This window comes from Chrysemys picta, chromosome 3, assembly GCF_011386835.1.
Source record: "Chrysemys picta bellii isolate R12L10 chromosome 3, ASM1138683v2, whole genome shotgun sequence".
Taxonomy (NCBI): Eukaryota; Metazoa; Chordata; order Testudines; family Emydidae; genus Chrysemys; species Chrysemys picta.
Genome location: NC_088793.1, coordinates 18445251 through 18469951, shown reverse-complemented (window position 1 = coordinate 18469951; position 24701 = coordinate 18445251). Strand labels below are relative to the sequence as shown.

Sequence of the window (24701 nt, the reverse complement as noted above, 5' to 3'; positions counted from 1 at the left end):
TTAAATTGTCATAGCCACACTGACGTCAATGTAGCTATACCAGTTTGCCCCAGCTGTAGATCTGATCCTATGATTCTAGGACCTAAAATGTGCCAGGACTGAGGGGGAAAAAAACGATTTAAGGACCAAATAAAATTAACTGGAAAGAGAGTTATCTGCATGACACATCCACAATTTCTATAACTGGGGGGGAACATGCTGCTACTGAACCTGTTAGTATCTGGGTCACGAATTGATTACAAGACATGTATAAGGCAATTCTGCTTAGGTCAGCCATAGCACTGAATGTAAGAACAGGGGATGATTCCCCACCAAGGAGAATTTCAAGGTGGGTAAAACAGTAAGCAAAAGAAACCACAAATTTCCTAAGCCCTGGAGGGGGCTCATGTCCCAGAGATAAAGCCCTATGTGCTTATTATGAAGCGTTGCCATGTACATGTAGAGGGCAGAAGACGAAATGCAGATAAAGTAGTTTAGGACCTAACCCTACCAGATCATTTAAGGTATCACCTAATTTTTCCATACACACAGATTCATTGGTCTCCAGAGAAGCAGCCTATGGAGAGAGGCCCAGAGAGCCATCTACAGTGTGTCTGATTTTAATATTCTTTCCATTGAGCAGATGGAATGAGATGGGGAGAACTAGATCTCCTGAGTCCCAGACCATTGCCTAAACTGCAAGACTATCCCTTCCTTCCTCTCTCCTTAGGATCCTTTAGGATACTGACACCTTTATTGGAATATTATTTGCCTTGGTACTCAAGAGGCAGTATACCATCCTATTCTCTACATCTGGCCCACTTCTGCCTAGGATCAAGTTCTTCACCATGGAGACACCTATCAACATTAGGTGCGTCTCCTGTTCTTTCTAATAGTTCCCTTTCAGTTCTTGCTTTTTGGTTACTGGTCAGCTACTGTCTATTCTCTGTCTGCTCATGCTCTACCTCCAGGCAGAATACTTAGTCACAGAATTCCAAATATACTGTGTATAATTTAACAACACCACCAAGCACTTTCATATGCAATCTCAAAGTGCTTTGCAACATTGGGTAAGTAGCATTATTCCCAGCTACCGCATGGGTAACTTAAGCAACAAGAAGTGAAGTGACTTGCCCACGCTTACACTGCAAGTTACTGGCAGAGCTGGAAATAGAACCCACATTCCCAGGTCGCAGTTGAGTGTCCTGTTATGGCTACCTCTGAAGAAGCAATAATTGGAAGACAGAGGGAAGCAGCAATGTGATTGTCCTTAAAATTATAACATCACTGAGTGATTAGCTTGTGGCTAAAAGTTATCTCCTTAGCGATGTGGGAGGGGATAATAAAATAATAAGGCACCTTGCAATGCTGTGAGTCACACTATTGTCCTGAAGTGGTGTGTTCAGAAGTAAAAAATGTTTCACTGAGTCATAAGTAGTCAGATCTGTAAAGAGAGTAATTAGTAGAAAGAAGAATAAATGAGAAGTTACATGGTATTCAGCCTCCTTGTTATTGATTTAGGAGATAAAGACCTGAGCTAAATAAATCCCTGGTGTAACCATTGACTACAAGACTTGCACCAGGCTGGCATATACCCTGTTCCCCTTTACTACTGCCATCAGCTACATCTAGAGCAGTGGTTCCCAAACTTTAACAGCCCACGAACGCCTTTCACTAAACTGTGAAATCTCATGAACCCCCTCCTAAAAATGAATATTTTCAGGGATTTAAGTTTAAATTTCCTCAGTGTGATGGATACCCCAACTGCCCGGCTCCGCTCTTCCTGGGGCTCGGGCTGCCAGTCCCGCGCCAAGCGCTGGGGTTCGTGCTGCCGGCTCCCCCACTGAGGGGGGCAGGGCTCAGGCTGCCAGCCCCAACTGCCCGGCCCTGCTCTCCCTGGGGCTTGGGTTGTCAGCCCCACATGGGGAGCGCTGGGGTTCGGGCTGCCAGCTTCCCTGCTGACTGCCGGGACTTGGGCTGCCAGCCCCAACTGCCCGGCCCCGTTCTCCCTGGGGCTCGGGGTGTCTGCTCTGCAACCAACCGGGTCCTACCTGCTGTCTCCAATGCCCAAGGTCCGCTGTCCGCCATTAGTGAAATTTTTCTGGCGAACCCCCTGTAACGTTCGGCGAACCCCAGTTTGGGAACCACTGATCTAGAGCCTCCTCTCTGCTTTCCCCCTGTCTCCATCACAAAACATATTATTGGAGTATGCATACAGAATAATTGAACTCTCTCTCTTCCCAAAACCACCCACCTCTCCTCCTGTTTAACATGAAAACAGTAACTTGGAAAACACATTTCCAAGAGGAAGTTGGGCAACAATGTTGTCAAACAAAATTGGAAACATTCACATAACTCTAAAAAGGATTTTTTTTTTCTCTTCTCTGTCACTTCTCTTTCTCTGGGTAAGCACCATTATCCCCATTTTGCAAATGGCAAAAATGACAATAGAGGGCATAAGAGAGTCTAAATTGGGATAACTTGATAAGGGGTTAGAAGGAAGTGTAAGTTAAAGTGACTAAGGATTTAAATGAAGACCAATAGTCTCCTAGAAAATTAACTGTAGATTTAGGAATAGAAGACAGGTGTCCTGACCTTAGATTTGGTGCTTTATTTACAGAACCATCCTGACTTCCTTAGTACTTTATAGTAGGGCGGTCAAGCAATTAAAAAAATTAATTGCTATTAATTGCACTGTTAAACAATAGAATACCATTTATTTAAATATTTTTGGATGTTTTCTACATTTTCAAATATATTGATTTCAATTACAACACAGAATACAAAGTGTACAGTACTCACTTTATTTTGGATTACAAGTATTTGCACTGTAAAATAAAAAAAATGTATTTTTCAATTCACCTAGTATAAGCACTGTAGTGCAATCTCTTTATCATGAATGTTGAACTTACAAATGTAGAATTATGTACAAAAAAACCTGCATTCAAAAATAAAAAAAATGTAAAATTTTAGAGCCTACAAGTCCACTCAGCCCTACTTCTTGTTCAGCCAATCGCTCAGACAAACAAGTTTGTTTACATTTGTTTACAATATCACCTGAAAGTGAGAACAGGCGTTGGCAAGGCATTTTTGTAGCCGGCGTCGCAAGATATTTACGTGCCAGATGTGCTAAAGATTCACATGTCCCTTCATGCTTCAACCACCATTTCAGGGGATGTGCGTCCATGCTGATGATGGGTTCTGCTCGATAACAATCCAAAGCAGTGCAGACCGACGCATGTTCATTTTCATCATCTGAGTCAGATGCCACCGGCAGAAGGTTGATTTTCTTTTTTGGTGGTTCGGGTTTTGTAGTGTCTCTTTTAAGGCTTCTTTAAGACTTGCTCTTTTAAGACTTCTGAAAGCATGCTCCACACCTCGTCCCTCTCAGATTTTGGATGGTACTTCAGACTCTTAAACCTTGGGTCAAGTGCTGTAGCTATCTTTAGAAATTTCACATGGATACCTTCTTTGTGTTTTGTCAAATCTGCAGTGAAAGTGTTCTTAAAATGAACATGTGGTGGGTCATCATCTGAGACTGCTATAACATGAAATATGTGGCAGACTGCAGGTAAAACAGATGGGGACATAATTCTCCCCCAAGGAGTTCAGTCACAAATTTAATTAATACATTATTTTTATAACGAGCATCATCAGCATGGAGGCATGTCCTCTGGAATGGTGGCTGAAGCATGAAGGGGCATATGAATGTTTAGGATATCTGGCACGTAAATACCTTGCAATGCCGGCTACAAAAGTGCCATGCAAATACCTGTTCTCACTTTCTGGTGACACTGTAAATAAGAAGTGTGCAGAATTATCTCCTGCAAATGTAAACAAACTTGTTTGTCTTAGCATCTGGCTGAACATGAAGTAGGATTGAGTGGACTTGTAGGCTATGAAGTTTTACATTGTTTTGGTTCTGAGTGCAGTTATGTAACAAAACAAAACAAAAAAATCTACATTTGTAAGTTGCACTTTCAGGACAAAGAGACTGCACTACAGTACTTGTATGAGATGAATTGAAAAATACTATTTTTCATTTTTACAGTGCAAATATTTGTAATAAAAATAATATACACTGATTTCAATTACAACAGAGAATACAATATATATATGAAAATATAGAAAAACATCCAAAATATTTAATAAATTCAATTGGTATTCTATTGTTTAACAGTGCGATTAAAACGGTGATTAATCACAATTAATTTTTTTAATCGCAATTAATTTTTTTGAGTTAATTGCGTGAGTTAACTGGAATTAATCGACAACCCTACTGTATAGTGTTTTTCAGGCCAAATTTGTAAGGTAATAGAAGTTACAAGTTAGTAAACAGATGTAAGTAAATGTAAGGAAGTCTGAATTGGTATAGCTTTTGTTCTGAGGGATGGAAAGACTAAATTAAAGTGTGTGTGTGTGTGTGTGTGTGTGTGTGTGTGTGAGACCCTAGACATGAGCACCCTCCAGTAACCAACCTCAGCAACACAGGCATAAAATTGCATAACATGTTTAACCACAGGCGAGGATTTCTATACAAGAATTCCACCACTCTTTAGCTGTTCTGACAACCAACCTGGTCTTCTTTATTGGCACAATTTTACCTTCTTACTCCCACAATCACAGGAGGATTTCCCACATTCAAACACCCAATGTACAGACACAACAACAGGCTCTTCTTCCCCAGAGAGTTCTTCCAGTCCAACCATTCCTGGGCTCTTCTTCCTTAAAACTGTCTTAAACCCAGTCCTCAATAACTGTACATCCAGACTCCCTTCCCAAGGTGGTTCCTCTCAGGGCTTTCACCAGAGGCAGGCTTCTTCCCTAAGCCCCAATCATTTTTCTTTCCCCAAGTCAGGGATTCTTGGTGCCCCTCACAAGGCCCACCCTGCTGGTCCTTCCAATATCATGCTAGCCTCCTTCTTCCTAATAACTATCACATGATCCCCCTTAAAACTTAGTAAGAGATAATTAGTTGGTCACAGGTGGACAAGGCCCACACATTCTTAAAGGACGAATTTCACCTGTAACACAATATATACTTTAACTTTTATACCTTCTTGTTAGTTGTTATCCTTTCCCTAGCCCTTACAACACCCTTAGTGATGTATAACGTATGCCACCTCTGACACTGGCCCATCAATCTTAAAAATGGGATTTATATACATCAGCAACAAATACTTAAAATAGCCTTGGGCCAAGTGGCCTAGAAATTACCAGCCATTCTGCTAAGCAAATTCAAACAGGCCAATGAAAAAATGACAAAAGGCCAAAAGTAAACTGATGCAGAGAAAGAGACCTTCTACTGAGCATTGGGACATTGAGGGACATGCTTGTGGAGGGAGTTCCTTAGGCAACATCCCTGAACCCAGAAAACCTCACCATCCTACAGATAAAACCTCAGGAAGGATGGCAAAGACAACGCAACTTATCTCAATGGTCTTGGAAGGACAAAGGAAGAGAATCACTTCAGGAGCTCAGGCCCACTTTATTATGTTTACCTCCCATGTTTACCAGAGCAGCTCTTTGGACATTTGGCACCCAACCAGCCCAAAGGCCCCGAATTCCCCCTTCAGACAGAATCTTCACAAATGCATGGTGTACTCCACGAAATCTGAAATAAATAATATTTGACATTTCTCTAGCATCTCACACGTCTTTACAAACATTCATTCATTCAGCTAATGAGTAGAGAATTCAGTGATGGACACACTTCTGTTGTACACATGCCAGGAGGATTTCTTGTGCTTTCTGTAGCACACATTTAAAAAAAAAAAAAATTCTTAGGAATGTTTAATGCTAGTAAAGATTATCGACCTGACAGCCCTGAAGACTGAAGTCCTCTATTTAGCCACAGAAGAGATCCTTTACATTAAGGGCAGTGATAATGCAAGCTTCCCCACCCTGCCCCACCAGTGTGCCTCAACCATGACTTCAAGGAACTGTTTTGATGGGAGTTCAGTCTCCAGCCAGATCCTTAGCTCGTATAAATAAGCACAGTTCCATTGACGGAGCTATGCTGAAATACAGCAGCTGAGGATCTGGGCTCTTTGTGTCCGTTTAATCACTTAAGCTCTGTGTAACAGCATTCTCCTCTGTAAAAACAAACAAACAAACAAAAAAACCCTTACCTAACCACAGGGTTTTGTACAGTAATGGTGTGTATAAATTAGGTGCATATATAGGCATATATTTTTGCACATACAGTAACTCCTCGCTTAACGTTGTAGTTATGTTCCTGAAAAATGCGACTTTAAGTGAAACGATTTTAAGCAAATCCAATTTCCCCATAATAATTAAGGTAAATGGGGTGGGGGGGGGGAAGTTAGGTTCCAGGGAAAATTTTTTCACCAGACAAAAAACTATACATTATATAGATATACACACAGTATACGTTTTAAACAAACAATTTAATACTGTTCACAGCTATGATGATTGTGACGCTTGGTTGAGGTGGTGAAGTTAGAGGGTGGAAGAGGGAGGGATATTTCCCAGGGAATGCCTTGCTGCTAAATGATGAACTAGCACTTACTGAGCCCTCAAGGGTTAACACTTTTTTGTTAATGTAGCCTCTCACACAAGGCAGCACGAACACGAGGGAGGGGAGACAGCATAGCAGACAGAGACAGACACACACCTTGTGTGTGGGGGAGAGAGAGAGAGATGCACATTGCCCCTTTAAGTAAGCTGACCCACTCTTAAGTGCATTGTCTTTTAAAGTGGATCAGGAAGTTGAGACAGCAGCTGCTGCCCCAAGCTCTCTCTGTCTCTCTCCCGCCGTGTCCCCCTCCCTGCTCTATATGGAGAAGGGGTAAGCGGGGTGTAGGAGCAGGGGGAGGGGGACACCCTGACATTAGCTCCGCTTCCCCCTTCCCCCCCCGCACAGCAAGCAGGAGTCTCTGGGAGCAGCTCCAAGGCAGAGGGCAGGAGCAGCACATGACAGTGGGGGGAGGGACAGCTGAACTGCCTTGATAGCTTGCTGGGCAGCTGCAGCACAGGGAACTTAGGGAAGTGGGGAGCTGATAGGGGGCTGCCAGTCCACCCTGGTTACAAGCCCCCACCAGCTAGCTGCAACGGGCTGCTCTTCCTGCAAGCAGTGGACAAAGCAGGCGGCTGCCAAATGACATCAGAAGGGAGCATTGCACAACTTTAAACGAGCATGTTCCCTAATTGATCAGCAATGTAACAACGAAACAAAGTTAACCAGGACGACTAAGTGAGGAGTTACTGTACAAAGTCCTAAAAATTTGTCCCACACTGCATGACAATTGTCAACATCCACAGAACAACCACTCAAAAAAAAAAAAAAAAAAAAAAAAAAAAAAGCCAATTAAAATTAGCTTACTTGAGAACTCACCGTAATGGTTTCCCTTCTAGTCTTCTCTTTCCTTCCATTTGCATCTGCACCTTCACCAGATCAGTTGGACTGGCAAAAAACTGACCAATGGCACCAGCTGACATCCCTCCAACTACAGATCTCCTGTACAAAAGTAAGTGAGACCTAAGCTCCCATTTTTCTCCAGAATACATTCAAGATGTTAACAACTATGAAGCCACAATGCCTGTTTCCCCAATGAAAATAAATGCTTGACTTAACGAACTCTGTAGCATCTTCCAGGTGAAATGGAATCTTAAACAACCACTTTTCATATGAACAGCCAGAGCTTAATCAATGATTGTAGTAACTCCAGATGGCTAATATAGTCTATAATGTTCTCGTCAGTTTTATGCAGTGTTAAAGGTAACTTGGAAATAAAATATTTAATATACATCACCAATATGTGGTGCTTGCACTCAGGAACAATAGAAATAGCCAGAAGTTAGTTCCTTCCCCTTGTGGCACCTGAAAGACTAACTAAATTTATTTGGACATAAGCTTTCGTGGGCTATAGCCCACTTCATCAGATGCATGGAGTGAAAAATACAGTAGGCAGGTACAAATATACAGCACATGAAAAGATGGGAGTTGCCTTACCAAGTGGGGGGTCAGTGCTAACGAGGCCAATTCAGTCAGGGTGGCCTATTCCCAACAGTTGACAAGAAGGGGTGAATATCAACAGAGTGAAAATTACTTTTTGCAGTGACCCAGCCATTCCCAGTCTTTATTCAAGCCTAATTTGATGGTGTCAAGTTTGCAAATTAATTCCAGTTCTGCAGTTTCTAGTTGAAGTCTGTTTTTGAAGTTTTTTTTATTGAAAAATGGCCATTTTTAAGTCTGTTATTGAGTGTCCAGAGAGATTGAAGTGCTCTCCTACTGGTTTTTGAATGTTACAATTCTTGATGTCTGATTTGTGTCCATTTATTCTTTTGCATAGAGACTGTCCGGTTTGGCCAATGTACATGGCAGAGGGGCATTGCTGTCACATGATGGCAGAGGGGCTGTCTGTCTGTCTCAGCTCTTGTCCCCTAGAGCTCCTAGAATCATAGAATCTCAGGGTTGGAAGAGACCTCAGGAGGTCATCTAGTCCAATCCCCTACTCAAAGCAGGACCAACACCAACTAAATCATCCCAGCCAGGGCTTTTCCGGATCTTAAAAACCCCTAAGGATGGAGATTCCACCACCTCCATAGGTAACCCAGTCCAGTGCTTCACCACCCTCCTAGTGAAATAATGTTTCCTAATATCCAACCTAGACCTCCCCCACTGCAACTTGAGACCATTGCTTCTTGTTCAGTCATCTGCCACCACTGAGAACAGCCTAGCTCAGGGGTAGGCAACCTATGGCACACGTACCAAAGGCAGCACGCAAGCTGATTTTCAGTGGCACTCACACTGCCCAGTCCTGGCCACAGGACCCGGGGCTCTGCATTTTAATTTAATTTTAAATGAAGCTTCTTAAACATTTTAAAAACCTTATTTACTTTACATACAACAATAGTTTAGTTATATATTATAGACTTGTAGAAAGAGACCTTCTAAAAACGTTAAAATGTATTACTGGCATGCAAAACCTTAAATTAGAGTGAATAAATGAAGACTTGGCACACCACTTCTGAAAGGTTGCCGACCCCTGGCCTATCTCCATCCTCTTTTGAACCTCCCTTCAGGTGGTTGAAGGCTGCTATCAAATCCCCCCTCACTCTTCTCTTCTGCAGACTAAATAACCCCAGTTCCCTCAGCCTCTCCTCGTAAATCATGTGCCCCAGCCCCCTAATAATTTTCGTTGCCCTCCGCTGGACTCTCTCCAATTTGTCCACATCTGTAGTACGGGGGACCAAAACTGGATGCAATACTCCAGGTGTGGCCTCACCAGTGTCTAATAGAGGGAAATAATCACTTCCCTCGATCTGCTGGCAATACTCCTATTAATACAGCCCAATATACCGTTGGCCTTCTTGGCAATGAGGGCACACTGCTGACTCATATCCAGCTTCTTGTCCACTGTAATCCCAAAGTCCTTTTCTGCAGAACTGCTGCTTAGCCAGTCGGTCTCCAGCCTGTAGCAGTGCATGGGATTCTTTCTTCTTACTCTGCTTGTGCTACATTGATGACATCATAATCTGGACCCATGGGAAGGAGGCCCTTGAGGAATTCCACCAGGATTTCAACAATTTCCACCTCACCATCAACCTCAGCCTGGACCAGTCCACACAAGAGATCCACTTCCTGGAGACTACAGTGCAAATAAGTGATGGTCACATAAACACCAGCCTATACCAGTAACCTACTGATCACTATACTTACCTACATTCCTCCAGCTTTCATCCAGACTACATCACAAGATCCATTGTCTATAGCCAAGCCCTAAGATATAACTGCATTTGCTCCAATCCCTCAGACAGAGACAAACACCTATAGGATCTCTATCAAGCGTTCTTAAAACTACAATACCCACCTGGGGAAGTGAAGAAACAGAGCCAGAAGGGTACCGAGAAGTCACCTACTACAGGACAGACCCAACAAAAAAAGTAACAGAACACCACTAGCCATCACCTACAGACCCCAACTAAAACTTCTCCAGCACATCATCAAGGATCTACAACCTATCCTGAAGAACAATCCCTCATTCTCACAGACCTTGGGAGACAGGCCAGTCCTCGCTTACAGACAGCCCCGCAACCTGAAGCAAATACTCACCAGCAACTACACAACATACAACAAAAATGCTAACCCAGGAACCAATCCCTGCAACAAACCCAGTTGCCAACTCTGTCCGCATATCTATTCAAGGGACACCATCACAGGACCTAACCACATCAGCCACACCATCAGGGGCTCATTTACCTGCACATCTACCAATGTGATATATGCCATCATGTGCCAGCAATGCCCCTCTGCCATGTACATTGGCCAAACTGGACAGTCTCTATGCAAAAGAATAAATGGACACAAATCAGACATCAAGAATTGTAACATTCAAAAACCAGGAGGAGAACACTTCAATCTCCCTGGACATTCAATAACAGACTTAAAAGTGGCCATTCTTTAACAAAAAAACTTCAAAAACAGACTTCAACGAGAAAGTGCAGAACTGGAATTAATTTGCAAACTTGACACCATCAAATTAGGCTTGAATAAAGACTGGGAGTGGCTGGGTCACTGCAAAAAGTAATTTTCACTCTGTTGATACTCACACCTTCTTGTCAACTGTTGGGAAATGGGCCACATCCACCCTGACTGAATTGGTCTCGTTAGCACTGACCCCCCACTTGGTAAGGCAACTCCCATCTTTTCATGTGCTGTATATTTGTACCTGCCTACTGTATTTTTCACTCCATGCATCTGATGAAGTGGGCTATAGCCCACGAAAGCTTATGCCCAAATAAATTTGTTAGTCTCTAAGGTGCCACCAGGACTCCTCGTTTTTGCTGTTACAGACTAACATGGCTACCCCTCTGAAACTTCAAATGGAGTCTTCTGTTTGTTTGTCTGTTTGAACAGTCATCCCAACTTGTGCATCACTGAATCTAGCTCCATTGAGATACCCCTGAATGTTTCTACTGATGTCAACTGTGCTAAGCATGAGAGATCAGGCATGTGGTGATTTTTAGCATATGATGCCCTTTTCTTTGTCTCGATAAAAATATTTTTATGCCCATACTTCCACTTAAAAAACGAAGCTGGTTTCTGCGATGGAGAAGAAATAAAATCCTCTGAAAACCTCTTACATTTAGGGTTTTTCCCACACTTACAATTTAAAGGCACAATGACAGGATAAAAAATGAACATATCATTTACAAATAAGTCCTTACTTGTGCTCCATATATTACTAGTATAACTGAAAGGTATTACTAAATCTAAATTACTTTCACCAGAAAAGGTGACCTTAACAGAGGGTTAAATGTTGGGGTGGGGGGAGACATGGAAAATTATAATAGGGTCAAAGGAGCAAGAAGAAGGAAACGAGTAGGGGAAAATATTGGTATAGAGGGGTGTAGCTTGTTCAGAAAGCACAGGCAGGGAATAAAGGGAGGAGGGTGGCATTATGCATAAAGGATATATACTTGTTCTGAGGTCCAGAAGATGGTGGGAGGCAGACCAGTTGAAAGTCTGGATAAATATAAAAGGGTTAAAATAGGGGTAATGTCATGGTGGGGGGGTGGGTCTACTAGCAACCACCCAATCAGGAAGAGGAGGTGAGCGAGGCATTTCTAAGACAACAGAAATATCCAAAACACTGAACCTGGTAGTAATGGGGGACTTTAACTCCAGAGATATCTGTTCGAAAAAGTAATAATGGTAACATGCACAATTTCTAACAAGTTCTTGGACTGTATCAGGAACAACTTTTTGTTCCAGAAAGTGGAGGAAATAACCAGGGAGATGGCCATTTTAGACTTGATTCTGACCAACACAGAGGGATTGGTAGTGAATCTGAAGGTAAAAGGCAATTTGGGTGACAATGATCATGAAATGATAGATTTTGTAATTCTAAGGAAAGAAGGGAGTGACAGCAGCAGAATAAGGACAATGGACTTCAAAAAAGCAGACTTTAATAAGTGCAGAGAACTGGTAACTAAGGTCCCATGGGAAGAAAATCTAAGTGAAAAAGGAGTTCAGGAGAGCTGGCAGTTCCTCAAGGAGACAATATTAAAGGAACAACTGCAAACTATTCTGATGCAAAGAAAAGATAGAAAGTATAGTGAAAAGCCAATACAGCTCCATCAGGAGTTCTTGAATGACCCGGAATCCTACAAAAAGTGGAAAGATGGTTAAATTGGTAAGGAGGAGTACAAAAGAACACCACAAGGATGTAGACACAAAATCAAAAAGGCTAAGGCACAAAATGAGTTATACCTGGCAAGGGACATAAAAGGCAATAAGACGAGCTTATTTAAATACACTAGGAGCCAGAGAAAGACAAAGGAAAATGTAGGTTGTCTACTTAGCAGGGAAGGAGAGCTAAAAACTAGGGCTACGAGTTTGTCACAGGGGTCACGGAATCTGTGACTTCCAGAGACCTCCATGACTTGGGCCCCCCGCTGTAGGGTCGCCGTGTCTTGGAACTATGGGGCCTGGGTTCCCAGCCACAGAGGGAGACAGGGGTGCCCTGCAGCTCCCAGGCAGTGGGGCTGCTCTGTGAGCTCCCGGACACGGCAGGCACTGGAGCCCCTGGGAGTTCCCAGCCGCCGCGGCCGCTCTGCAGCTCCTGGCCCCATGGCTGGCGGGGATGCCCAGGAGCACAGAGCCACCGCAGCCAGCGGGGGTGCCCGGGAGCACAGAGCCAGAGCCACCACAGGTGGCATGGGTGCCTCAAGTTTGGAGCCACGGGTGATGTGAGGACCCTGCAGCTCCAAGCCAGGCAACCCTGGGCAGTGTGGGGAGCCTGCAGCTCCCCATTTTGTGATGCATATTTTTAGTAAAAGTCACGGATAGGTCATGGGCTTCCATGAATCTTTTCTTTATTGCTCGTGACCGGTCAGAGACTTTTACTAAAAATATGCATGACAAAATCTGAGCCTTACTAATAACCAATGACGTCAAGAAAGCAGAGATGCTTAACGCCTATTTTGCTTCAGTCTTCACTAAAAAGGTTAATGGTGACTAAATATTCAAACACAATTAATATTAACAACCAGGGAAGAAATGCAAGCCAAAATAGGAAAAGAATGGGTTGAAAATATTTAGATAAGTTAGATGTATTCAAGTCAGCAGGGCCTAATGAAATTCATCCTTACGGAATTAGCTGAAGCAACCTCAGAGCCATTAGCAATTATCTTTGAGAACTCCTGGAGGACACGAGAGGTCCCAGAAGACTGGAAAGGGGCAAACGTAGTACCAATCTTTAAAAAGGGGAACAAGGAGTACTGAAGGGAATTACAAACCAGTCAGCCTAACTTCAATACCTGCCAAGATACTAGAGCAAATTATTAAACAATCAATTTTTAAGTACCTGGAACATAATAGGTTTATAAGGAATAGTCAGTGTGGATTTGTCAAGAATAAATTATGCCAAACCAACTTAATTTCCTTCTTTGATAGGATTCTTGACCTAGTGGATGGGGGGGAAGCAGTAGAGGTAATATACCTTGATGTTAGTAAGGCTTTTGACACAGTTCCATATGACATTCTCATAAGCAAACTAGGGAAATGTGGTCTAGAACAGCGCTCAGGGCTGCGGGAAGCGGCGCGGGCCGAGGGATGTACTGGCCGCCCTTCCCGCAGGCCCCATCGGCCTGGGACGGCGAACCGCGGTCAGTGGGAGCCGCGTTCGGCCAAACCTGCAGACACGGCAGGTAAACAAACCGGCCCGGACCGCCAGGGGCTTTCCCTGAACAAGAGGTGGCCTGACTTTGAGAAGCACTGGTCTAGCTGAAATTACTATAAGGTAGGTACACAACTGTTCGGAAGATAGTACTTGAAGAGTAGTTATTAGTGGTTTGCCTTTAATTTGGGAGGACACACCAAGTGGGTCCTTGCAGGGTCTATCCTGAGTCTGGTACTATTCAATATGTTCATTAATGTCCTTCACCTACCTAGGCAGTATCATCGACCAACAGGGTGGCACGGACGCAGACATCAAAGCAAGGATTGGTAAGGCAAGAGCAGCTTTCTTACAGCTCAAGAACATCTGGAGCTCTGGAGAGCGGTCTTTGGCAACAAAGATTAGACTGTTCAATTCCAACGTGAAATCAGTCTTATTATATGGAGCTGAAACCTGGAGGATAATTAAAACAACCACCAGGAAGATCCAGACCTTCATAAATAGTTGCCTTAGAAGGATTCTCCAGATCCGCTGGCCAGACACCATCAGCAACATCTACCTCTTGGAGAGGACCCATCAACTTCCAGCAGAGGAAGAAATTAGAAGGAGAAGGTGGGGTTGGATAGGACACACACTACGCAAGCAGCCAACCAACATCACTAGACAGGCATTGCAGTGGAACCCCCAAGGCAAGCGGAAAAGAGGCTGTCCAAGAAACACCTGGCGACGCGACCTTCAGGCTGATAGCATAAAAATGGGCTATACCTGGAACCAGCTAGAGCAAATGGCCCAGGATAAAGGACTCTGGAGATCTGTGGTTGGCGGCCCATACCCCAACTGGGGTGATGGGCATGAGTGAGTGAGTGAGTCATTAATGACTTGGATAATCGAGTAGAGAGTATGCTTATAAAATCTACCGATGACACCAAGGTGGGAGGGATTGCAAGCACTTTGGAGGGCCATTTTAAAATTGAAAATGACCCTGACAAATAGGAGAACTAGTCTGAATTAAACCACATGAAATTCAATAAAGACAAGTTCAAAGTACTTCACTTAGGAAGGAAAAAATCAAAAACCACAACTAAAACATGGGGAATAACTGGCTATGCAGTAGTACTGAAGAAGAGGATCTGGGGGTCATTTAGCACTTCTGCCATTTCCACATTTTCTGTTATTGTTCCCCCTCGCTTGCCCACCACTGAATAACAGGCCTACCCTGTCCTTGGTCTTCCTCTTCCTTATAATGTATGTGTAGAATGTTGTTATTCTTTATATCTCTAGCTAGTTTAATCTCATTTTGTGCCTTGGCCTTTCTTATTTTGTCTCTACATGCTTGTGTTGTTTGTTTCTATTCATCCTCTGTAATTTGACCTAGTTTCCACTTTTTGTGGGACTCTTTTTTGAGTTTCAGATCCTTGAAGAACTCTTGGTTAAGCCAGTGCGGTCTCTTGCCATACTTCCTATCTTTCCTATGCAGTGGGATAGTTTGCTCTCGTGCCCTCAATAATGTCTCTTTGAAAAATTGCCAACTCTCTTTAATAATAGAAAGATTCATTGCAAATTACTGACTTGGCAAGTTAGTGATTTAGGATTAAATCCACTCTGTGCAAACAACCAATGCAAGGACTATATACCACTTAAATCTTCAAAGTAGAGATCGAATAGTAACTTACACGTTGCATAGGCCTTGTGTTGGCCAACAGCATATGAATGAATTTCACTCCAGGCACTTGTCTACACAGGAAAGTGGCACAGGTTTTTAAACTAATTTGGTCAAACCAGTGGAAACCCCTGTGTGGACACTTCTATTTCAGTTTTGCTCAAACCTGTTCCCAGTCAACTTAAACCAAGGAAAGCTTCTCTTCAACTGAAATAAGAGTTCCTCACAGATGTTTGCACTGGATTAATTAAATCAATTTAAATTCACACCTTAGTTAAACCAGTGCAGCTTTCTTGTGTAGACAAGCTGTGAGTGACAATTTTCCAGGGCCTATAGAACTGCTGTAACAACAACCACCACAACAGTAAGCAGTAGCGCATATATACAGAATTACCAAAGAGGAAAGCTCTCGTCTTCAGCTCTACCAAGCACAGAGTCACGAATGTGCTCATATGTAACCATCCGCACTCCGGAGTATACTACAGAAAACAAAACCACAAGAGAATTTTTAGAGCAGCCCTCTCTTTTGTTTGTACTATAATAGAAAACCAAGAGATTAATTGTAAAACATCTACCACAATGGGACCGTTGGTCCCAACTGAGGCATTTGGTTGCTACTGTAATAACAAATAATCCAAAAGGAGAGGAAGAAGAGGCTGAATGGAACATTTGCCCTAGCTATGAACTTGTTAGTGTAACAGAATCTCTTTTGCTAAGTGAAAAGCAACAGAGGGTCCTGTGGCACCTTTGAGACTAACAGAAGTATTGGGAGCATAAGCTTTCGTGGGTAAGAACCTCACTTCTTCAGATGCAGGTAATGGAAATCTCCAGAGGCAGGTATAAATCAGTATGGAGATAACGAGGTTAGTTCAATCAGGGAGGGTGAGGTGCTCTGCTAGCAGTTGAGGTGTGAACACCAAGGGAGGAGAAACTGCTTCTGTAGTTGGATAGCCATTCACAGTCTTTGTTTAATCCTGATCTGATGGTGTCAAATTTGCAAATGAACTGGAGCTCAGCAGTTTCTCTTTGGAGTCTGGTCCTGAAGTTGTTTTGCTGTAAGATGGCTACCTTTACATCTGCTATTGTGTGGCCAGGGAGGTTGAAGTGTTCTCCTACAGGTTTTTGTATATTGTCATTCCTGATATCTGACTTGTGTCCATTTATCCTCTTGCGTAGTGACTGTCCAGTTTGGCCAATGTACATAGCAGAGGGGCATTGCTGGCACATGATGGCATATATAACATTGGTGGACGTGCAGGTGAATGAGCCGGTGATGATGTAGCTGATCTGGTTAGGTCGTGTGATGGTGTTGCTGGTGTAGATATGTGGGCAGAGTTGGCATCGAGGTTTGTTGCATGGGTTGGTTCCTGAGTTAGAGTTGTTATGGTGCGGTGCGTGGTTGCTGGTGAGAATATGCTTAAGGTTGACAGGTTGTCTGTGGGCGAGGACTGGCCTGCCTCCCAAGGTCTGTGAAAGTGAGGGGTTGTAGATCACTGATGATGCGTTGGAGAGGTTTAAGCTGAGGACTGTAAGTGATGGCCAGTGGAGTTCTGTTGGTTTCTCTTCTGGGCCTGTCTTGTAGCAGGAGGCTTCTGGGTACACGTCTGGCTCTGTTGATTTGTTTCTTTATTTCCTTGTGTGGATATCGTAGTTTTGAGAATGCTTGGTGAAGATCTTGTAGGTGTTGGTCTCTGTCCGAGGGGTTGGAGCAGATGCGATTGTACCTCAGTGCTTGGCTGTAGACGATGTTCTGAGGTTCTTACCCACGAAAGCTTATGCTCCCAATACTTTTGTTAGTCTCAAAGGTGCCCCAGGACCCTCTGTTGCTTTTTACAGATTCAGACTAACACGGCTACCCCTCTGATACTTTTGCTAAGTGGTATTTCTTGTCACAGATATGAGGCGTCTCAGCACTTTAAGACACTTTACTTCGCTGGCCATCTCGCCACCAATCTGTGAGATTTGTTTCATTTCCAGTAAACTAGCCATTAATGAATCCTCTATGTGCGTTCCCTCCCACAGGTGCAATCCCTTTAAGATTTGCTGCTGTCAGTGCATTTGCAATTAAAAAAATACAAACCAGCTATCTCTGAGAACCTCTTCCCGCTAACGAGAAGGGCATGTGGGGCACTAGACTGCAGTTCAGATTTCATGGTTTCAAGTCCTGGCCCTGCCATGGACCTGCTGGGTGACCTTGGAAAAGTCACTTCCCTTCTGTAAATTGAGGGTAATGATATTGACCTCCTTTGTAAAGCACTTTGAGACCTACTGATGAATGTTGCTGTATAACTATCCACTTCAAATTCCAACCTTTAGTTAATTTGGATTAATTTTCTTGGATGTCTCCATGTAGACAAGCCCTTTGAGTCCTGGACCTCAATGGAAAAATAGGGGGTTTAACTGAAAATGTTTGACTGTATGATTTGACTGCACATTCCAACTCAGGCAAGGATGTAAGTAACAGCGAAAAGGCTCGGAGATGGAGCACTTGGGTCCCTCTAGAGGCTATAATTAAGGCTGTGAGTGTCACGGAGATCCCGGATTCCGCGACTTTCCGGCACCTCCATGACTCCTGCAGCAGCTGGTACGGCTGACCCCAGGGCCACCCAGGCAGCTACTGCTCAGGCAGCCCTGGGGCCAACCGCACCGGCTGCTGCTCAGGCGGCCGGCCCCAGGGACCACCAGAGAAGCAGCAGTCCTGGGTGCTGCCCCGAAGCAACAGTGGCTCACTGAGCTGCCTACCCCCCCAGAGCAGCAGCAGCGCCCTGGTTTGCCTCCCCTCCGGAGCAGCAGCAGCACCCCAGAGCAGCAGTGGTGCCCCAGGTGCACCTAAGATTTAGTCAGAGGTATTTATAATACAAGTCATGGGCAGGTCATGGGCCGTGAATTTTTGTTTATTGCTCTGTCCACGACTCTTACTAAAAATACCTGTGACTAAATCTTAGTCTTAATTATAATGTTGTTTACTCAGTTCTACGTACTGTATTGGAACTAGCTTATATTTTGATTGCATGAATGATAACACATTGTAAGGCATTACAAGTAGTACAATCTGGTTAGGGAATGCAATTCCAGTTCAGCAAGGTAGGGTTGGGAGAACTCCACTCTAAAGACCAGGAGCTTTATGCCAGCAAGCACGACTAGGGTCTAGTGTTCCTCTCCATTCTCTACCTGGAGGTTCCAAACCCTGCGCAGAATGATTCTGTAGGACTGAACTGATGGCAGTGGCAATGGCGATGAAGCCACACTGTAAGGCCTGACTAAACCAGCTGTGGCAGGGGTACCAGAACTGACTTCACAGCAACACCTGACCAGACCATCTGTGACAGGTCTGCAGAACTGACTTCACAGTGAGGCCCAATTGGACAAGCTGCGGTGGGGATGCAGAACTGACTTCATGGCAAGACCCAACCAGAGCAGTCAAGTTAGGCAGGCCATTCATCCAGTTTTAGGTCAGACAGCCCTGTTTTTAAATTGTTTTTCCCCTACCCTGTACTGAGACAACACAGGATGTGGTTTTGTCTGGTCTCATGGCTAGGGGCTGCCATTTTGAAGAGCACACTGCCCCACCCCTGCCTACGTGACCTAACATGCCCGATGCAGGCCAGTCATTCTGGCGAGGGTGGAGATATGCAGGCGGGGGAATGTCCCATCTTCTGGGGTTGTGTAAGTGGCATTCTTGGCACTCATTCAGGGCACGTCTTCACTAGCAACATTAAAGCACAGTTGTGGCAGTGCTTTAACGTGGTTTGTGTAGTTGCGGCAGACCACTGAGAGAGAGCTCTTCCAGCGCTATAAAAAACCCACCTCCACGAGGGGAGCAGCTACCAGCACTGGGAGCACAGCTCCCAGTGCTGGTGCACTGTCTACACTGGCACTTTACAGCGCTGAAATTTACAGCGCTCAGGGCAGGGATTTTTCACACCCCTGATCAAGAAAGTTGCAGCGCTGTAAAGTGCCAGTGTAGACAAGCCCTCAGACAAGCCCTAATTAGAGCTGGGAGTGAGGTTTCAGGTGGGTGGGAACTGTTGTGCGATTAAGATGGCCAGTTACTGTTTGGGTCTGCAGGGTTGACTGAACAACTGACACACTAACTGGGTTTGGGTTGTCATATTGAATGTAAATATATGTGCAGTGATCATGCTTTAGGACTTTTTTCTTTCTCTCCCCCCCCCCCCAAATAAAAGGAACCAGTGGTTCCAGGATCCCAAGGATGCTGAGTGCCTGTGAGTGGGGAACAACGACCTGCAAAGGTAACTGGGGCGGTTTTACTTTAACTTCCCAGAAGTCAGAATACAGCTCTGGGTGATAGCTCAAGCCATAGTTTAAGAGGACCGCTAGGCACATTGAATGACCCCTTGTGCTGCCATTGGCACTTGCCAGAAGGGTTACAAAGAGACATGGCAGGATTATGACACAAGACAGCATAGCTGTGGGACACAGCACACAGCAGTGGTTTTCAAACTGCGGGTCGCAACCCACGACTGGGTTGCAGAATGTAAGGCACTGGATTGCAGCAGCTCTGGTCAGCACCACCGACCGGGCCATTAAAAGTCCTGTCAGCGGTGCTGCCCGGCTAGGCAGGTTAGTTTCTACCTGTTCCGACACCGCGCTGCGCCCTGGAAGCAGCCAGCAGCATGTCTGGCTCCTAGGAAGGGGGGACACGGGGCTCTGCACACTGCCCCCGCCCTGAGCATCAGCTCTGCACTCCCATTGGCCGTGAACTGGCCAGTGGGAGCTGGGGGAGCTGTGCTGGTGGGTGAGAGCTGCGTGGAGCCGCTTGCGCACCTCCGCCTAGGAGCTGGAATGGCTGCTGGCCGCTTCCAGGGGGCAGCGTGGTCCACAGTGCCAGGACAGGCAGGAAGCCTGCCTTAGCACCCCTGCTGCGCCACTGACCAGGAGCCGCCCGAGGTAAGCCCATGGCCTAACCCTGAACCCCAATCCCCTGCCCCAGCCCTGAGTCCCCCCCAAACCCAGAGCCCCCTCCTGCATCCCAAACCCCTCATCCCCAGCTCCACCCCAGAGCCTGCACCCCCAGCCCAGTGCCATGACCCCCTCCTGCACCCCAACCCCCTCACCCAGCCCAGAGCCCCCTCCCACACCCTGAACCTCTTATTCCCAGCCCCACCCTGCAGTCCTCAGCCCCACACCCCAACCCTCTGCCCTAGCCCTGAGCCCCTCCCACACCCCAAACCCCTCATCCCCAGCTCCATTGGGTCACGGGCATCAACAATTTTCTTCAACTGGGTCACCAGAAAAAAAGTTTGAAAACCGTTGGCATACAGCATTCTGACTCATTGCTATGGGACAAGATAATCACCTATGTGTCTGTAGACGGCCGGTGTTGCTCCTTGCCAGAGTTTTAGTAAGCCTTCCTCTTGAACAATCCCTGCTGCAGTACGTAGCATGCCACGGTAGGGTACAGCTCTTCCGGCAGCAGGTCCATACCGACCAACAGCAGCTTCACCTTGGATCTGCAGTCGCGTTTTCGTGAGATCCAGGGGAAAGGTTACTAGCAGAAAATAACAGGGAACACAGCTGAACAAAGGCCACATCCTCCAGAACACAATGTTGCGAAACGCAGGCTGGCAGCGTTTGATTTGCCGCAGGCGCTGTTAGCAGGTGCACATCCTGACTGAGACAGGAGGCTCATTATTCATGGTGCCTTTTGACAAGATAGCAAAAATACATCAATCGCCTTTCATTCTATCCCAAGTTCTTTTCCTTCCAAATCCAATGCTTACCACCTGCCCCGCTTTTGAAGTTTCTTTGAAGAAGCATTTGGAGTTTCTGGAAGATTCTGGAGCACCTTAAATCCTTGTCAATTACTTCCACCCTTTTACATACTTTGTGACCAAGACTCTGGTGTGCACAATGCAGTTGGGCAGGTCAGGCACCCCCTCATTCTCAAGTGGCCACTCGGCATTTCCAGAGGGAAAGCACACTCTGCAGAGCCATGCAGGGGAGCATGAAATGGGCAGATGTTTGACTGCTCCATCCCACAATGTGGGGGAGCGGTTTTGAGCAGAGAGAGAAGCAATCTTCTATTGGTGTGGATCAGGGGTCGGCAACCTCTGGCACGCGGCTCGCCAGGGTAAGCACCCTGGCGGCCGGGCCAGTTTGTTTACCTGCCGCGTCCGCAGGTTTGGCCGATCGCGGCTCCCACTGGCCACGGTTCGCCGCTCCAGGCCAATGGGGGCTGCGAGAAGCCGCGGACAGAACACATCCCTCGGCCCGTGCCGCTTCTCGCAGCCCCCATTGGCCTGGAGCAGTGAACCGCGGCCAGTGGGAGCCGCGATCGGCCGAACCTGTGGACACGGCAGGTAAACAAACTGGCCCGGCCCGCCAAGGTGCTTACCCTGGTGAGCTGCGTGCCAGAGGTTGCCGACCCCTGGCGTGTATTAATAGACGATTACTTTTTCCCTTGGAACAAAGCAGAACCAGGGAAGAGAGTGTCCCTTAATCCCTTCCCTGTGCTGCTTCTTATGGCTACATAAAAAAAAAAAAAACTTGACAACAGCTAGGCTGCTGGTGTGCTGAGACCACCGCCCCTTATGCTAACAAACACTGCCTTGTATTTCCCAGGCTGTCTGTATCCATCGGTTGTCTCTTGTTTTATACTTAGATTGTAACGTCTGTGTAGTACAGACTATCTCTTGGTTCTGTGTTTGTACAGAACCTAGCACAATGGGGTTCTGGCCCATGAGTAGGGCTCCTAGGCACTACAGTAATACAAATAACAAACAACACTAATAATAATACTTAGGGATGCCAGTAAAGTCACAGTATAATCCCATATTATAAATTATTATTTCTTGTATTGGATATCTTTAAACAAAAGAGAACCCTTAAATCACTAGGACATTGCACCCAGTTTGCATGTACAAATTAATAGTTTACCCTACATAGATATTACAAAATATCAAATTATTTATCACAGTGCAGCATTGTATAGGCATTCCCTCTTCCTTAAACTTCTGCTATCTCTTTGTTGCACTGACACGTCTCTAAAGACAGCTCTGCTGTAATTAGAAACATGAGCTTCCCAACTAGATTAGATCTCTTTTTGGAGAGAAGGGGAAGCGCTACTCTAAACTAACTGTAGAAGGCAAATTACTCCCACAGTCAACTTCAACTGATTGTTCTGCCTTTTTGGTGTTCTATCAGAAAAAACAGTACATTGCACATTTAAATCACTCAGAACTTGTCTTGGTTCACTATTGCATCCCACTTTTCTCAACAGCAAAGATTTAGGGATAGTCTACACTGGCAACGCTAAAGCGCCACTGTCCCAGCACTATAAAAAAAACCCACCTCCACGAGGGGTGTGGCTCCCAGCGCTGGTACACTGTCTATACTGGCACTTTACAGTGCTGAAACTTGCTGCAGTCAGGAGGGTGTTTTTTCACACCCCCAAGCGAGAAAGTTGCAGCGCTCTAAATTGCCAGTGTAGACAAGCCCTAGATCTGAAATACCTACCGCGGAGCAACACCAAGTTTGCAAAGCAGCAGACCTGGAGAAACCATGTGATCAGAGGAGAAAGTAAGCCAGTACTGTCTGGACCAGCTTCCCCAGGCTGGTGAGTTAAAGGGTCCGGGACTCCCTACAGCGGCCAGAGCCCCGGCCCTTTAAATCGCCTCCCAAATCCTGGGGTAGTGGCGGCAGGGCTCCGGCAGTGATTTAAAGGGCCCAGTGCTCCAACCACTGCGGGGAGCCCCGGGACCTTTAAATCACCGCTGGAGCCCTGCCGCCGCTACCCCGGGGCTCCGGCAGTGAGGCTCAGGCGGCGCTTTAAAGGGCCCAGGGCGCCTGCTGCTGTGGGGAGCCCTGGGCCCTTTAAAACACCACCTGAGCCTGGCTGCCGGAGCCCTGGAGGTAGCGGCGGCAAGGCTCCGGCAATGATTTAAAGAGCCAGGGGCTCCAGCCGCTGTGGGAAGCCCTGGGCCCTTTAAAGTGCCGCCTAAGCCCTGCTGCCGGAGCCCCGGGGTAGTGGCAGCAGGGCTCCATCAGCGATTTAAAGGGCCTGGAGCTCCACTGCTGTAGAGGTGGCTGGCGCCCCGGGCCCTTTAAATCGCCCCAAGCCTCAGGGGCTCCCAGCCACCCCTGCAGCTGGTGGGTCCCAGGGTGATTTATAGGCCCCAGGGCTCCCAGTTGGAGCCCCGGGGCCTTTAAATCTTGATTTAGAGGCCACACCTCTTCCAGTTGAGGCCACGCCTGTGGTCAGGACTCCAGCATACTAGTAAGTCCTTTAAGTTACTTTCACCCCTGCATGTGATGCAATATATTTTTCAAGCTGCACTACACAGAAAAGCATAAAGAGGAGAGTCCAGCGTAACAAGTTCCCTGCGCCCAGAAGTTGTTGAATGTTGAGGCAGCAGTGAACAGAGAGCGGAGGGAAGGGGGCTGAGCATTTTCCCTACCCCCCACCCCACCCCAGTCAATCACGACTCCCTTCCCTCTAATAAAATCATAAGGGCTAGTACCTAGTTCTGCAACAGCCGCTGCACAGGCTGACAGCGCGAACTTGCTGGTTCGGGGCCATCTCTCTGGGAAAGGCAAACTCCTCTTCTCCTGGGGGGAGCATTCAGCATGTAACATAACAGGCACACTCAGTCACCCACCCACCCAAAAGACTCTGGAAAGAATTAAAAGTCAGTGAGTCACTCTCTTGAGGTCATTTTCCTAAAGTTCTAGCAGCACCAAGGAGCCCGCACCGCCTTCCGATAAGCAGACTCCAAAGTCTCTGCTCAGTGACATAACTAAGTCCTACAGAGAGGCTTCTGGGAAATGTAGTCTTTTATCCAATCGCTCTCTCACATGCGGTAGTGAAAGCTGGTTTTTAAGCACAGTTATTTATTGCCAGTCACTGATATTCAAAAATCATTAGTCAGGTCCCCAAAATCATGAGATTGATTTAAACATAATGAGGCTTTTAAAAGAATATATTTGCCTTCAGCTATTTGAGTGGTTAAAGTTTCAAACTTTGCTCTGCAATCATGAGGGCTAGAAACTTTTTTTTTTTTAACTGAGAGCTAAGATTCTCACATAGTCAGGACAGGGGTGCCATTTCAGATTTTAACTGTGATTTCAGAGGCTATTTAAGCACCTGAAAACTCTAGGTGTGGTTTTTTTGTTTTGTTTTGTTTTGTTTTGCAGATAAATTAGAAATTAACTGATGGGAACACTGTATCTAATTCCTACATAAAGAAAGAAAAAACACTAATTAGAGCCATATTTTAAGTTTATATGTCAATTTAGAACAATCAGGAGATAATACAAGATATTTCCAAACCCACGCATTGAGGTATCCATTTTGGAGCCTTAGCACAGATATCAGAAACACAAGTTTGATACTTTGTACACCATCTTTAGTAGAGATAAATAAAAATAAATAAAATTTGCCTAATATTTGCTTA

At 45.6% G+C, this 24701-nt stretch overlaps 1 protein-coding gene across 1 annotated transcript in view; it reads right to left on the bottom strand.

Annotated features, from left to right (window-relative positions):
- The window catches only part of SLC25A27 (solute carrier family 25 member 27), a 28966-nt gene extending 4907 nt beyond the window's left edge, over window positions 1-24059 (bottom strand). Inside the window, exons 1-6 of the mRNA XM_005297376.5 lie at window positions 23769-24059; window positions 20606-20797; window positions 15680-15764; window positions 7337-7459; window positions 5481-5593; window positions 1339-1423 (exon numbers count right to left, since the gene is read on the bottom strand). Of these exons, the coding sequence (XP_005297433.2) occupies window positions 1339-1423; window positions 5481-5593; window positions 7337-7459; window positions 15680-15764; window positions 20606-20797; window positions 23769-23883 (713 nt within the window). The 5' untranslated portion in view covers window positions 23884-24059. The remainder of the gene's footprint in view (window positions 1-1338; window positions 1424-5480; window positions 5594-7336; window positions 7460-15679; window positions 15765-20605; window positions 20798-23768) is intronic.
- Window positions 24060-24701: the final 642 nt, after the last annotated feature.